Consider the following 14,287-nt stretch of genomic DNA (forward strand, 5'->3'; position numbering starts at 1 on the left):
GCTGGGGAAGATTTGCAAATATACCAGAAGGGATGGTAGTTATCTGGTTGTTGTTCAGGTATAGCCATTGTAGCTGGGACAGATTTGCAAATATACCAGAAGGGACGGTAGTTATCTGGTTGTTGTACAGGCAAAGCTTTTGTAGCTGGGGCAGATTTTCAAATGCACCAGAAGGGATGGTACTTATCTGGTTGCGGTCCAGGTCCAACTGTTGCAGCTCGGGCAGATTTGCAAGTGCACCAAAAGGGAAGATAGTTATCTGGTTGCCACAGAGTACCAACCTTTTTAGCTCGGGCAGATTTCCAAATGCACCAGAATCGATGGTAGTTATCTTGTTGTTTTGAAGGACTAAATATTGTAGCCCTGGCAGATTAGCAAATGTACCAGAAGGGATGGTAGTTATCTGGTTGCTATTCAGGCGCAACATAGACAAATTCTTATACCGTAATAGCTCAGACTTATTTACAGTTTTAATAAGGTTAAATATTAAATGTAACTGAGAGATGGATGTCGGGAGGTTCTGAGGGATGCTGGTGAGGTCTAGGTTGTTGCAGTTGCAGAATGATGATGATGTACAGCTGCAGCCAGCTTCTGGCATGTTGGGCTCCTTCAGGATGATGAGAAGGAAAATCAGCACGTGTCGCAGCTTTCTCCCCATGGTGTCCTACCACCTAAACAGAACGGCAAGATCCTCAGTAAGGCCACTCCAACTTTATGTTGGACCTCAAATTTTAAAGATAATGATAACTTGACTATAAACATAAGGTCCCAGGTTTAACTCTTGCTTTGTACAAGAGAAGAATTTTGTTACACTGACTCCAATTGTCCCCCCATGCATCTGTTTTTGTTTTAGCTCTTACTAAATTCTAACTTCCTCTGAAATTTCATAAGACAAAAAATTAGGTTCTTCCAACCGTTGGAAAACTGTGTGTTTTGCCCCCTTCTTTGCTACTGTGTATAAAATTATGGGGTTAGGCAAGGCTGAAACATTTATACACACACACACACACACACACACACACACACATATTTATATATAGCGCATTACAAATTACTGTGGCGCTATGCTGTACGTATGCTGGGGTGTTTCGCTCTGCGCAGCTCATTAGCTTAACAAAATGTCTCAGTGGACTGTCGGACACAAGGAGGGGTATACTGCCGGTATCAGGTAATAGGTTACGGCGTATTTTAGATTTGTCGCTTGGACTCGAGCTCCCAGTTATAAAAAATCCATGCCCCCATCCTTACAAAATGGTCCACTCCCGAAAATGCACCCAAAAAGCCCGTAAACTACCCCGCGGAGCCCCTGTTTCCAGTTATTATTTGTACATGTCAACTTAATTGTCTGAGATTTGATGCTTGAATATTGATATTGTGTACTCCTTCTTATATGTTCAGCAGAAGAGTAAAAATGGTATTCTTTTCTTTAAAAAGTCTTTCTCAAAAATCGTTTTAAAAAATTAGCAATAAGATGACTGTTTCTTACGTTTAACTCTTTTGAATGATACTGTTGCACAAAATCTCCTGGTAAACGTAGACTGGTAAGCTGTGTTTCCGTGATCATTTTGTAAAACCTTGTGTTGGTGAAATGGTCATAACATCAAGCCTTAAAACAGTTAAAGACTGTGGCTAAGGAAACTCATGATGGTTTATCTGTAATTCTGGTTCCAGCGAAAATTTTACCAATAGTGCCACGTCAGCAAATTAAACAATCATGGCGAAGCACCCCTGTTACTTCGCTTTCGTTAGCACTAACTTTTTCCCAAGCAGATATTGAGATGGAAATTTTCTGATGTCCACACTTCTCTGACAACTATCTACCATTGTCGTCAGTCAAAAAAAAATCTTCCCCCGCTATATCTAGTACTTATTAACATCAGATTGCCAGCCTAGCCTATGGGCGTAGGCCAGTGACAAACCGCCTACACAAGGCATTTTACCTGACATGTAATATATATACTCATACACAAACCTTTCAAGTTGTTCAGAATTTTAGGTGACACTTTTTTGACAGAGACTCTGGCACAGGTTGCTGTAACAGTTGTTCTTGTAGGGTGTGTCAGACTCCTTCTGTAATATCCGCAATGGCGTGTGACAAACAACCTGGGATCGGTCTTACGTAAATGGTGGCATTAATTGTCTGAAGCTGGCTATTTGAATATCATTAATATCTATGATTATGATGAAAATTCTAATCGTGATGCAGGTCCTGAGATGCATAATATTTGATTGCAACGTTGGTGCACTGGCTATGTTGAAGTAGTGAAAGCAGTGAAATGACAAGGAATCCATTTGGAAAATATTTTGTTGCTGTTCATTCCAATTATCTTTTGCAACAAGTGATGTGGGGTCGTGTGGCATAGCGGCAGAGTGCTCAACTCGGAACCAAGAGGTCCGAAGTTCGAGTCCTGACATGCCACAGATCTTGTGCCCTTGGGAAAGGCACTTTACACGACTTTCCTCACATAACTCAGATGAAAATGAGTATTGTATTGTCCCCGTGTTGGTGGCGGCATAAATATAAGTTGAAAAAACTTGAGTGTGCCGTCACCACGTTTTGTGATTACATCTTCAATATAAAAAGTGGCATCGTGTGGTGTAGTGGTACATCACTGGACTATGAAACGGGGAGACCCGGGTTCGATTCCGGGTCGTACCCGAACAAGTCCGAACATGCGCCCCGACGTTGTACCCTTGGGAAAGGTACTTTACATGTGCACGACTTTCCTCACTTCACTCAGGTGAAAATGAGTACCTAGCTTCGGTTAGGGGCGTCTTATCGGATGGGACGTTAAAATGGAGGTCCCGTGTTTGAGGAGAGACACACCTCAAGCACGTTAAAGAACCCATGTGAGCGGAAGTGGAACAAACCATTATGGTCTAAAAAGGGGTAGGGAATTTTCCCGACCAGCCTCGTAACCCCTGCTTCTCCTATTGGGTAAGTTAGTCCTCACTACTTGTGAGGATGTTTCTGACTCAGGGAGAAGAGTTGCTGTTACAGTTCTATATCTCTAGCTCTATGCCTAGAAGTGGCCAATGGCCTTGCATTGAGCGACACCGTTAAAAAAAAAAAAAACAAAGTCTCGGTACCTCATCAGTGGGTTGTAATAGATTTGTAATAGATGCTGGTATGCCTTGCCTTACCTTTACCTTTAGTAAGCTGACTTTATTTCTTTATCAATTAGGAATCTGACAGCTGTTCTGAAGGCTGTCTCTGACTTGCTGATACTCCAGGTGCTTCACTGTCTACAGAAGGATGGCTCCTACATCTGTCCATTTCAGATGAGGTAAATTGTAACAAGATGCCGGGTAGTACCGGTATCATGATTGTTCTGTGTTCTGCGAAAGATCTGTGTTGGTTATTACATGTTTGAAGTTAAACTTTTGTCCCAACACAAAGAGTGATCTCACCTCGAGCTTTTGACCTGTCACTCTGGTCTTCCTCAGTAGACTGACCCAGTGAGACTTGTCACATGGTTTCTCTATTATATAATATAATAAATAAGTAGGTTAACACTGGGTCAAAGTTATCTGCAGTGGTGAACGATGTCGGCTCCTATCGCAGTGAAATCTGACACATCTGTGTCTATAATATCACCAGGGTCCATAATATCGTCACCTTGACAAATACAATGTAGTGTGCTTAAAGATATTTTTACTGCAACATACCCTAGGTATGTACATTTGAGGTGTGCAGGAGTGCATACCAAAAGTATGTTGCAGTAAAAATATCTTAAAGCACACTGTTTCTCAAGGTGGCGATATTATGGACCCTGGTGATATTATAGACACAGCTGTTAAATAGCGTCCTTCACTCCTCTCAGGAATGGTATATACGGTAAATCCTAACTTGAAATGGACCCTTAATTCATTGGCAACGCTATATCTCGCCAATTTTCTTGTATGTGAATTAGGCTCAAATTCAGGTGACTATAATGAACATGTATATGCACCTGCTGCTGTATTTCAGGACCCCTCCCCACCCGTTTATCACCATTGTTGTGAACCGGGCCGACAGCTGGCCACTGATATTGGAGCAGGTTAGCTACCTCTTCAACCTGGGGGATCACAGGTGGGTGTTTTTATATGCATCATAATAACGACTCAAAATTAACCATGTCCCGATGGCCACTGGCCACTAAAATTTAGGCCGGGACAACTAAATAGACACTTTGGGACATTTTTGGGACAATAGAAAAATAATTAACATCAGAATGTCAGCCCTTCTTTTTGTTTATCAGGCACACTTCTTGGCTATCGGCTCCGTTGAAGCCCCCCCATCCCAGACATTTTCTGTCTACTCTGCAATTATAGTGCACCTGGGAGTCACAATGTAAGCAAAATAAAGCTGACTTCAGGTTGAAGTCATACACTGACTTCCCAGAAAACAGGTTGGGACAGTTCATCTTCACTTCGGGACAATTGAATTTTATTTTTGGGACGGTGCTGGGACATTAGGAAGAAAAGTTAATTTCGAGGCCTGTATAATTCTACTTGTCAATGAAATACTTGTAGTGCAAAGTGCTAATCAGTCAGAGGCTGCCAGTATCAATATACATGTACAGTATACGTGTAACATGATCTACAGCTGTAACCGAAATAGTGTCATCAACTGACAGCGCATTTGCACTTATTTGGACCCTGTTCACATTTTTAAAAATTGATCTGGATTGAGCATCAATCCGGTTAAATCCGGATCATTTCTTGCAGTGTGAACGCTCCAATCCAGATTGCTTTCTCCACAGCTCCGATCCATCTTTTTGTATCTTGTCCAAGGCTCCATTTCCACTAGCCTAGGATAAAATTTTCCAGATCAAGCCGAATTGATTTGCTTTGATCCGGCTTCAATAAGGCTTGATCCAGCTCAAAGCCAGATCAAAGTGAATCGATTCAGCTCATGAGCTGAAACCAGAGAATTTTATCCTATATATAGTGGGAATGGGGCCTAGGTTTTATGTCTGTGTTAATGTAAGTACTGCAGTTCAAAGTTTGATATCATGCCATACAAACACTGTTGACATGCAGTCTATTATATATAACTGTAGAAAGGCCAACATTTGCTTTGGAGCAAATGTAGCATATGGCGTCACCACAAATTTTGACGAGGTGAGGAAAAATAATATGTCTTCCACCACATAGTGGTGAAGCCATAATAAAAATAATGCATAATCTGTATGCCTTATTTGTAGGATCCAAGCCAAGGCACTGGCTATGTTGGAACCCTTCCTGAAGTATGTGTTCCTTGAGCCCTCCCACTCGGCACAGTACAGCCAGCTAAGACTGGGGCTGTGGAGGAGACTGTTACAGATATCCGACAGTGCAGATGTTGCACAGGCACAGGGCATTGATAACCTGTTGGTCGAACTCTTGCCATCCATTCAGGTAAGTTTCAACTCAACTGCAGTGACATTTTTATTATGTTTACCGAAGGAAAACATATTGTTTTTGCTCAGTTTCTTCTTCTCCAAACAGTGAGCTCTGCCCTGGCCAATGATCTGATTTGTTGACGGTTTTCACCATCATGGTTACATAATGTTGCAATTTCATAGTAGGAGGGATTTATACTCCTGTCTGACCATATGTATGAATGTGTTTGAGTAAGAATTAACAGAGCAGACCATACGCGAAGGTAAACATTGCATTTGCCTTGCAAATGTTATCTTTCTAGTTTCATTTTATTTCTGTGCCCAGGGATAACATATCACCACAAACCTTACAGTATTAGCCTAAGGATGGTTTTTAAAAAAGCATGTGCCCTGCAGGCATACATAAACAAAACATACAGAAGTAAAAAAAAAAGAAAACAAATTTAAGGCACAATCAAACTTTAAGTTAGTTAACTTCAGTGTTATCTATATAGGGGTCCAGCTTATACAGTACAGTTTAACCAGGTGATACTTGCATGAGGACACTTTATTTTCAATGTCAATGTTAGAAAACCAGTTGTACAACGTTTTATAATTCAGGTGTCAGATCATGGAGCTAGAAGGGGTTGATCAACTCGAAAATTAAATGTCCCTTGCAGGGGTCCACCACCAAAAAAAGTCTAGGGTCGGCAGGTTTTTCTAGGGTTGGTCAGGAAACATGGAACACAACTTACATTTTTTTTCCCTAAGCCTACATGTAACTGTTCTACTGATGCATTGACAGCATGTCGGCAGAACGTACTGCACCTGCACGAAATCTGTAGTATATTGTGCATAGCACTTCGGTAGAACGTCCCATATAAGTTCGTATTCGCGCATATAAGGTTAACATCCCGTCTGTACATGTAGTTTCCAAATGGTATGTTGGAAAATATATCTTCTGCAACAGGCAAAATTCTTAATATGCAACGTTGACCAAAAATCCAACGAAAACCGTGAAAAATCGGGGTTCTGCGCAGGCGCAGTACGTTCTGCCAATATGCTTGCATTGACTGTGTTTCAGCTGGAGCCCAGTTCAGCACTACAGGAGGGTCTGTTACAAGTGGAGGACCTGGTCACCCATCTGCTGAGACACAAGAGGGAGTTTGTGTATGGGAGGAAAACAGTTGCCTGTCACCTTCTAGTCCTCACACATGCTCTACTGGTACAGGGCAGCGACGTCACCTCCGTCTTAGACACTGTTCTCAAGATTGCAGAGGATGAACCTGAGGTAACATATATATAAGAAACATGACAGTGCTCCTCCCCGGGAACCATCAAATTATCATTAGGGATATCCATTTTACTGTGGTGGATTATCACACATCTAGTCAGTCAGAAAGGCATTCATTGGGCCACGTGCTGACTGTGCCTATTCATGCATCTGGTTCACACCTCCTTACAGAACGACTGAAATGTGTTGAAGTGATTAGGTTTATAGCCCATTGAAACTTTCGACTGCCGGCAGAGGTTGGGTTTGCTGGGAAAAAAATTCAGTGCAAAAGAGAAACCCCGATAAAAAAGCCTAAAAACATTCCAAAATGACCCCAAACCCAAACCTCTGCTTGGAGAGTAAATCAGGGCCGCAGCAAGTAAATTTTGGAATCAGGACGACTCGGACCATTACCAACTTGGCCCATCGCAAATTTGGTCAACTCGGCCCACCGCCCTGGTCAACTCGGCCCACCACCAAATCAACCATGTTGACTATGAGGTTTTTTAAAGTCCCAAACCGCCGGTGCTTGGACAATCAACATGATTTTATAGAGACCGCGTCTTTTAAATTTTGTCAGATAACTTCGAACTGTAGACTTTGAGGGTTTTTTAAAGTCAAAACCCGCCTGTGCTCGGGCAATCAACATGGCTTTAACCGAGACCGCAATTTTTTGTTAGACAACAAAATTAAACTATTGAATTGTTTGGCTATAAAACAGGATATAAAAATTCTAGTCATTCAGATACACGATACTAGGCGGATTAATTTGTTCACATTATTTTAGTACATTCTTACTTTGTTTCATGGCGATAGTTATGTGACTATTGTACGGATTACTTTTAAATTAGTAGAAATAGTATGTAATCGTAAGCCTTCAATTAACGTCGTTTGTTGAATAAGGAGTGGCGCTAGTTCTGTTCGTTATACCTGTGGAAAAAGAAAGAAATTACATAAGTTGAATAAACTTCTTATTGAAGATTGATGATATTTGTTCGAAAATTGACATCGTGTGTACGTGTGTTTCTGCCTAAATTACTGTCTCCGGATTGGGCCGAGTTGACCCGGGAGTTGGGCCGAGTTGACCAGGTAGATGGGCAGAGTTGTCTGGGCCGAGTCGGTAATGGTCCGAGTCGTCCGACATTCGTAAATTTTATGGATGACATCCTCCTCAGACTCCAGATTCAATGCGAAAAACATGGCGCGCCAAAAAAAAAGATTTCTAGACATTTTCAACTTTTGAGATCATTAACTTTGCTAATTTAAAACAAGAATTGAGGTGACAAAACATGACATCACAACCAACAGGTCAGTATTCCTTCTTGATGTGTAAACACATCTGAGTCAGTAGAAAAGATTATTCATACACGATGAAACACAGACTGTCAACACTTTCCATTAGGCCACACCGACTTAATTTTATGGATGACATCCGCCCGTGCATTGATTTTTGCCTGTTCTCAAAAAAAAAAAGTCACGTCCACCTAGGCTCTGGCCTGGCTCTAGGTCTGGGTAGTCCATGGTAGTTAGCGACAATACGGAGCCGAGCACCGAGGCTACCGAAGCTCCACGACTCAAGAACTCAGTACATACGTACAGTGCCGATTCATAAATTCCACAATGAGCCAACATGTGGTGGCTTGTCGTATACGTCGCTAAGTACTGCCGCAAATTCACAATACCATCTTTGTATTCCTGTGGTTTAGTAGCATTTTTTTTTTTTGGTCGGGATTTTTTTATTCGCCCGCGCGCAATAGTTTAGGGGTCTTCATAGGATGTCACCCATAAAATTAAGTCGGTGTGGCCTTATTCAACTACTACAAAATGCTGTAATTTGTGAAGCCTAGATGTTATGTTTCCAAGCAACTTTCAACACTTACAGTAAAATTTTTCTCCAGATCAGTTGATTTGTGTTCACATTAATTTGTTTTTGTGTAATTGGCATTTTGGTATCTGCAACCCTGGTACATTGTATCTGCAATTTTTGGTATATACAATAATTAATATATATATATCAGTAACGTTAGAAGTCAAAGGGAAAATGAAACTTTCCGTAAATAATTTCATCAGGTTGGAAGATACTTAGGGTATAGAATTTTCTTCTTACACAACCATAGAGTTTCTCACCTGCTTACGTTTCGATGTCTATCAGACACCTTCCTCAGAGCTTCTGACTGGAGTTCTGCAACTCGTCACTATTTAACACCAAAGTAGGTGGCTCTTTTGCGGCGAGAATGCAATCCCAAACGTGGCTGAGCTTGTATCCCCCCTCGTCCCGGTTCATCACTGGGGTTGATTTTCTTATCCAGACTGCTTCTTTAATCCACTGAGGAAGGTGTCTGATAGACATCGAAACGTAAGCAGGTGAGAAACTCTATGGTTGTGTAAGAAGAAAATTCTGTACCCTAAGGGAAATAAAACTGTTGTGAATTCAAGATAAAATAGCAGGAGATGAAATTTTTCTACTGTTTTTCCAGGCATTGCCAGGTGATGTTTCCCTTGTCATTCTCAGCTGTCTACTCTTGAAGGTGCCTACAACTTATGTAAAGACTCTGCTCAAAATAGGTAAGATCATCAAATTGTGTTAATGGAAGATCCATTTGGACCTAAGAATATTTTCGTTTCACGAAAACTAATTTATGCCTATCTCGTTGGCCGATGCCTTAATAAGAATCCAGGAGGAATCGGGATTTCGGGGGTCTGGCACAGACCTGGTGTCCCACCAAAATTCGCATTAAATTCTCGAGAAAATTCCTCACAAGTAACGGAGAGGGAAACTCGAAATGTCACCCTCCATGTCCTCCGCTGTTGTTCTGAGAGTGAAAAGTGATCTGCGAGCACATGGAATTTACGAACTCTGATTGGTCAGGTTGTCGGGCTCGGAGCCCCTCATGTGTTCCAAATAAGGAATTACCTGCGCTTCTACGAAATACTGTATGAGCCTAGCAGGTCGGGTCGGCAGTCTCATCCGGCATAAATTTGTATTTGAGGTTCATAGTTATATTACATGGTGATGCTGTTCTGCCATCTTAAAGTTTGTTTTTTTATTACCTTTTCCGTCATCTTTAGCCAGGGATGCCCAGCTTAGTGGTTAACACTGCTTTACAGTATATAAATACAATGATATAGATAAATCAAGTAGAATACATACAGTCACATACAAACAGTTAAATTAAGACATGATAAATGATAATAATGATGATGTAATGATGAATAAAAAGATAACAAAATGATAACAATAATAATTAATGATAATAAATAACAAAACTGATATTGCCAGTACACAATAGATATCTGCAGATAAACTGTACCAATTTTAAGTTTGGTTAGTTCCTGAACATTCATGTTTTATTTACCTAAATGTTTTCTATATTCTCTACAGCCACGAGAGTCACCAACCCTCTCACAACTGATGCAGGGATAGCCCGAGTCCTTCTCTTCCCACTGTTACAATGTGTTGCTGGGACAATGGGGGCATCAGTAGGGACAAAAGGAACTGGAGAGGTGCAGACTTTAGCAAGAGAACTCTTCAGCTGTGTGGAGGAAAGCACCAAGAGAGAGACTAGGGCATCGTCAGTACAGGTTAGGACTGATGATCGCATCCCTTTGAATCCATTTTTTAAATCCAATTTTAACATGTCATTTTTCCCCTTAACTGGGGGTTAGACGTGCTTGCATGAAGTGCAAATCTTTTTTGAAGCAAGGGTCTGTTTTTTGTTGCTGAATGTTATTCACACTGACACAAGGGTCTGTCTTTGGTGCTGAATGTTATTGACACTGACACAAGGGTCTGTTTTTGGTGCTGAATGTTATTCACACTGACACAAGTGTCTGTCCTTGGTGCTGAATGTTATTCACACTGACACAAGGGTCTGTCCTTGGTGCTGAATGTTATTCACACTGACACAAGGGTCTGTCCTTGGTGCTGAATGTTATTCACACTGACACAAGGGTCTGTTTTTGGTGCTGAATGTTATTCACACTGACACAAGTGTCTGTTTTTGGTGCTGAATGTTATTCACACTGACACAAGGGTCTGTCCTTGGTGCTGAATGTTATTCACACTGACACAAGGGTCTGTCCTTGGTGCTGAATGTTATTCACACTGACACAAGGGTCTGTCCTTGGTGCTGAATGTTATTCACACTGACACAAGGGTCTGTCCTTGGTGCTGAATGTTATTCACACTGACACAAGGGTCTGTTTTTTGGTGCTAAATGTTAGTCACACTGACACAAGGGTCTGTCCATGGTACTGAATGTTATTCACAGTGACACAAGGGTCTGTGTTTGGTGCTGAATGTTATTCACACTGACACAAGGGTCTGTCCTTGGTGCTAAATGTTAGTCACACTGACACAAGGGTCTGTCCTTGGTACTGAATGTTATTCACAGTGACACAAGGGTCTGTGTTTGGTGCTGAATGTTATTCACACTGACACAAGTGTCTGTCCTTGGTGCTGAATGTTATTCACACTGACTCAAGGGTCTGTTTTTGGTGCTGAATGTTATTCACACTGACACAAGGGTCTGTGTTTGGTGCTGAATGTTATTCACACTGACACAAGGGTCTGTATTTGGTGCTGAATGTTATTCACACTGACACGAGGGTCTGTTTTTGGTGCTGAATGTTATTCACACTGACACAAGGGTCTGTTTTTGGTGCAGAAAGTTATTCACACTGACACAAGGGTCTGTTTTTGGTGCTGAATGTTATTCACACTGACACAAGGGTCTGTCCTTGGTGCTGAATGTTATTCACACTGACACAAGGGTCTGTTTTTGGTGCAGAAAGTTATTCACACTGACACAAGGGTCTGTTTTTGGTGCTGAATGTTATTCACACTGACACAAGGGTCTGTCCTTGGTGCTGAATGTTATTCACACTGACACGAGGGTCTGTTTTTGGTGCTGAATGTTATTCACACTGACACAAGGGTCTGTTTTTGGTGCAGAAAGTTATTCACACTGACACAAGGGTCTGTTTTTGGTGCTGAATGTTATTCACACTGACACAAGGGTCTGTTTTTGGTGCAGAAAGTTATTCACACTGACACAAGGGTCTGTTTTTGGTGCTGAATGTTATTCACACTGACACAAGGGTCTGTTTTTGGTGCTGAACACTATTCATACTAACACAAGGGTCTGTCCTTGGTGCTGAATGTTATTCACACTGACACAAGGGTCTGTCCTTGGTGCTGAATGTTATTCACACTGACACAAGGGTCTGTTTTTGGTGCTGAATGTTATTCACACTGACACAAGGGTGTGTTCTTGGTGCTGAATGTTATTCACACCGACACAAGGGTGTGTTTTTGGTGCTGAATGTTATTCACACTGACACAAGTGTCTGTTTTTTTGGTGCTGAATGTTATTCACACCAACACAAGTGTCTGTCTTTGGTGCTGAATGTTATTCACACTGACTCAAGTATCTTATTATTTTATTTTAGAGTTTATAATGCTGCATGTTGTATTTATCAAAATAAGGTGGTTGAGACTTTGGAATTTTCTAACAAAAGGGCATTAATTTAATATCATTATGGTAAAATTATGACTAATTTTGCTCCAAACACCATAGCGGCTATACTTTGGTGCTGAACTCTATTCACACTGGCACAAGTATAAGTCCCTGCTGCTGACTGCCTTTAACACTACTGCACTTGTCTGTCCCTGGTACTAAATGGCATTCACAAGATGCATGCATCTGAATGCTATTCATACCAATCACTGGTGTTTGTCCTTGGTGCTGAATGTCATTCTTTTACACATATTATGCTTATGCCTGCTTACAGAGATATAACATCTCTAAGATTGTTATTAGTTCAAAATTCTATCCTTTCCTTTGCAGGATGAAATTCACAAGGTCATCGATCCCTGGTTTAATCTGATGTCATCTACTGCCCTATTGGTCATCCACCTCCAAAGAGACCCTGATGCAGCTTCTGATTGGCTAAAGGCTGTCCAATCAGGACTGAGCCAGTGCAGCACAGTGCCAGACCATGTTGTGTTGGTTGTTGCCTCTCTGGTGCTCAGTCCCCACACAGATGTGCTCTATCCCGCCTTAGAGGTACTCGCAGCACTAGCAAAAGCTGATGTAGCAAAGGTATGTTAACTTTTAAATAAATCAATCAGGGCTCAAAATTAAGGGATTCTGTGCTTAATTACTACTGAATTATAACAGGCCCCAAAATTCATTTTTGGGAATAGGTGCACTGGTGCACCCAACCTAAAAAAATGGGTGCACACAAAAAATTTCGGGTGCACCATATAAGATAAAATAGGTAAAATGTCAGTAAAAACTGATATCTTATTTCTAAAGAAATGTACTTTGTCTAATAACAATGATCTTAATTTTCTGACACTTTGATGTTAGGAATATGCTGTATACTACTAATATAAGACATACATTTAATATCTTACATGTATACATAAACCTGCACCCACAGAAAATAATTGGGTGCACAGCACCAAATTTTGGTGCACTAAGGTGCACATGCACCCAGTATTGTGAGCCCTGTATAATATTATATACATTGTATAATAGTTTATCTTTAATTTTGCATGTATTTTTCAAATGTAAATTGTTCACCAACATGCAATTTTGTATATGCCAAGGGTTAAGATCCAGATCCACACTGACTGATAGTATACCAGATGGAATGCTCTAGATACAATGTTTTGCATAACAAGCTGTTCACATTTCTTAATTCTAGTACAACAGATTTCAAGAGACTCAATGCTCTGAATATATTTTTAATGCAATAAGTCATTACAAAAATAGATAAATATATAAAAAAGACTGCTTTGTTATTAGAAAAAGTTTCCAAACTCATGATTAGTCTCACTTGATTGTAACACTATTATATCAAAGACTAATGCTACATGTAAACGTCATTTTAGTAATAAGCTAAGGATGTTATTTGATAACTGAAGTTATATAATGTTACAGTTACTGTACCTTTTTTTCTGTACTATGTTCATTAGTTTGTTTCTTTTGCCATACATTTTACCATGTAAAATTCTCGTGCCATAAATTCATCTCTATATGCTGGTTACAGGCCCCCTACCTGCTGTCCCTGTTGCTGTATAGACTAGGACAGGAGAAGGATGCTGAACTCCACATGAAGCTGCTGTACACTGCACCCAAATTAGCCACACACAAGGTAAAAAGGCACTCATCATCATCGGTCGACCGTATTGGTCGGGGTTATACCACCCCTTACGAGGTGACAAACCCTTTCGTTTGCTTAATACAAGACGGGGTTCGCCACGCCTCCGTCTGGGTGATGATGTAATCACCATGTGTGGTGATGTAATCACCATGTGGCTGATACGGAACAGAGGTTCGCCAGGCCTCCATTCGGGTGATTTGAAGTGAATCACCAACTCCATACAGTAGTGTTTGTACCATCGCACACCGGGGCATGCCCCTACTCTTTTTTGAAAGGTGTGGTGGGATCTTTAACGTGCGTGGGGTGTGGCTCTATCCAAACACGGGACCTCCATTTAACGTCCTATCCGAGGGACGTCCCTACCCGAAGCTAGGTACTCATTTCCACCTGAGTGAAGTGAGGAAAGTCGTGTAAAGTGCCTTTCCCAAGGGCACAAGATCGGTGACAAGGTGGGGTTCGAACCCACGACCTCTGGGGTCTGAGCCGAACACGCTAC

The 14,287-nt window shown here is 41.2% G+C and overlaps 1 protein-coding gene across 1 annotated transcript in view; it reads left to right on the forward strand.

Moving 5' to 3' along the window:
* Positions 1 to 14,287, forward strand: part of LOC109472111 (focadhesin-like) — a 50,986-nt gene that overhangs the window by 7,067 nt on the left and 29,632 nt on the right. The window contains exons 4-11 of the mRNA XM_019771687.1: positions 3,186 to 3,287; positions 3,971 to 4,072; positions 5,190 to 5,382; positions 6,430 to 6,636; positions 9,096 to 9,183; positions 10,001 to 10,200; positions 12,468 to 12,726; positions 13,604 to 13,782. Of these exons, the coding sequence (XP_019627246.1) occupies positions 3,186 to 3,287; positions 3,971 to 4,072; positions 5,190 to 5,382; positions 6,430 to 6,636; positions 9,096 to 9,183; positions 10,001 to 10,200; positions 12,468 to 12,726; positions 13,604 to 13,782 (1,330 nt within the window). The remainder of the gene's footprint in view (positions 1 to 3,185; positions 3,288 to 3,970; positions 4,073 to 5,189; positions 5,383 to 6,429; positions 6,637 to 9,095; positions 9,184 to 10,000; positions 10,201 to 12,467; positions 12,727 to 13,603; positions 13,783 to 14,287) is intronic.

Source organism: Branchiostoma belcheri, unplaced genomic scaffold (genome assembly GCF_001625305.1).
Source record: "Branchiostoma belcheri isolate BF01 breed outbred unplaced genomic scaffold, Haploidv18h27 scaffold269, whole genome shotgun sequence".
In the NCBI taxonomy this organism is placed as follows: Eukaryota; Metazoa; Chordata; class Leptocardii; order Amphioxiformes; family Branchiostomatidae; genus Branchiostoma; species Branchiostoma belcheri.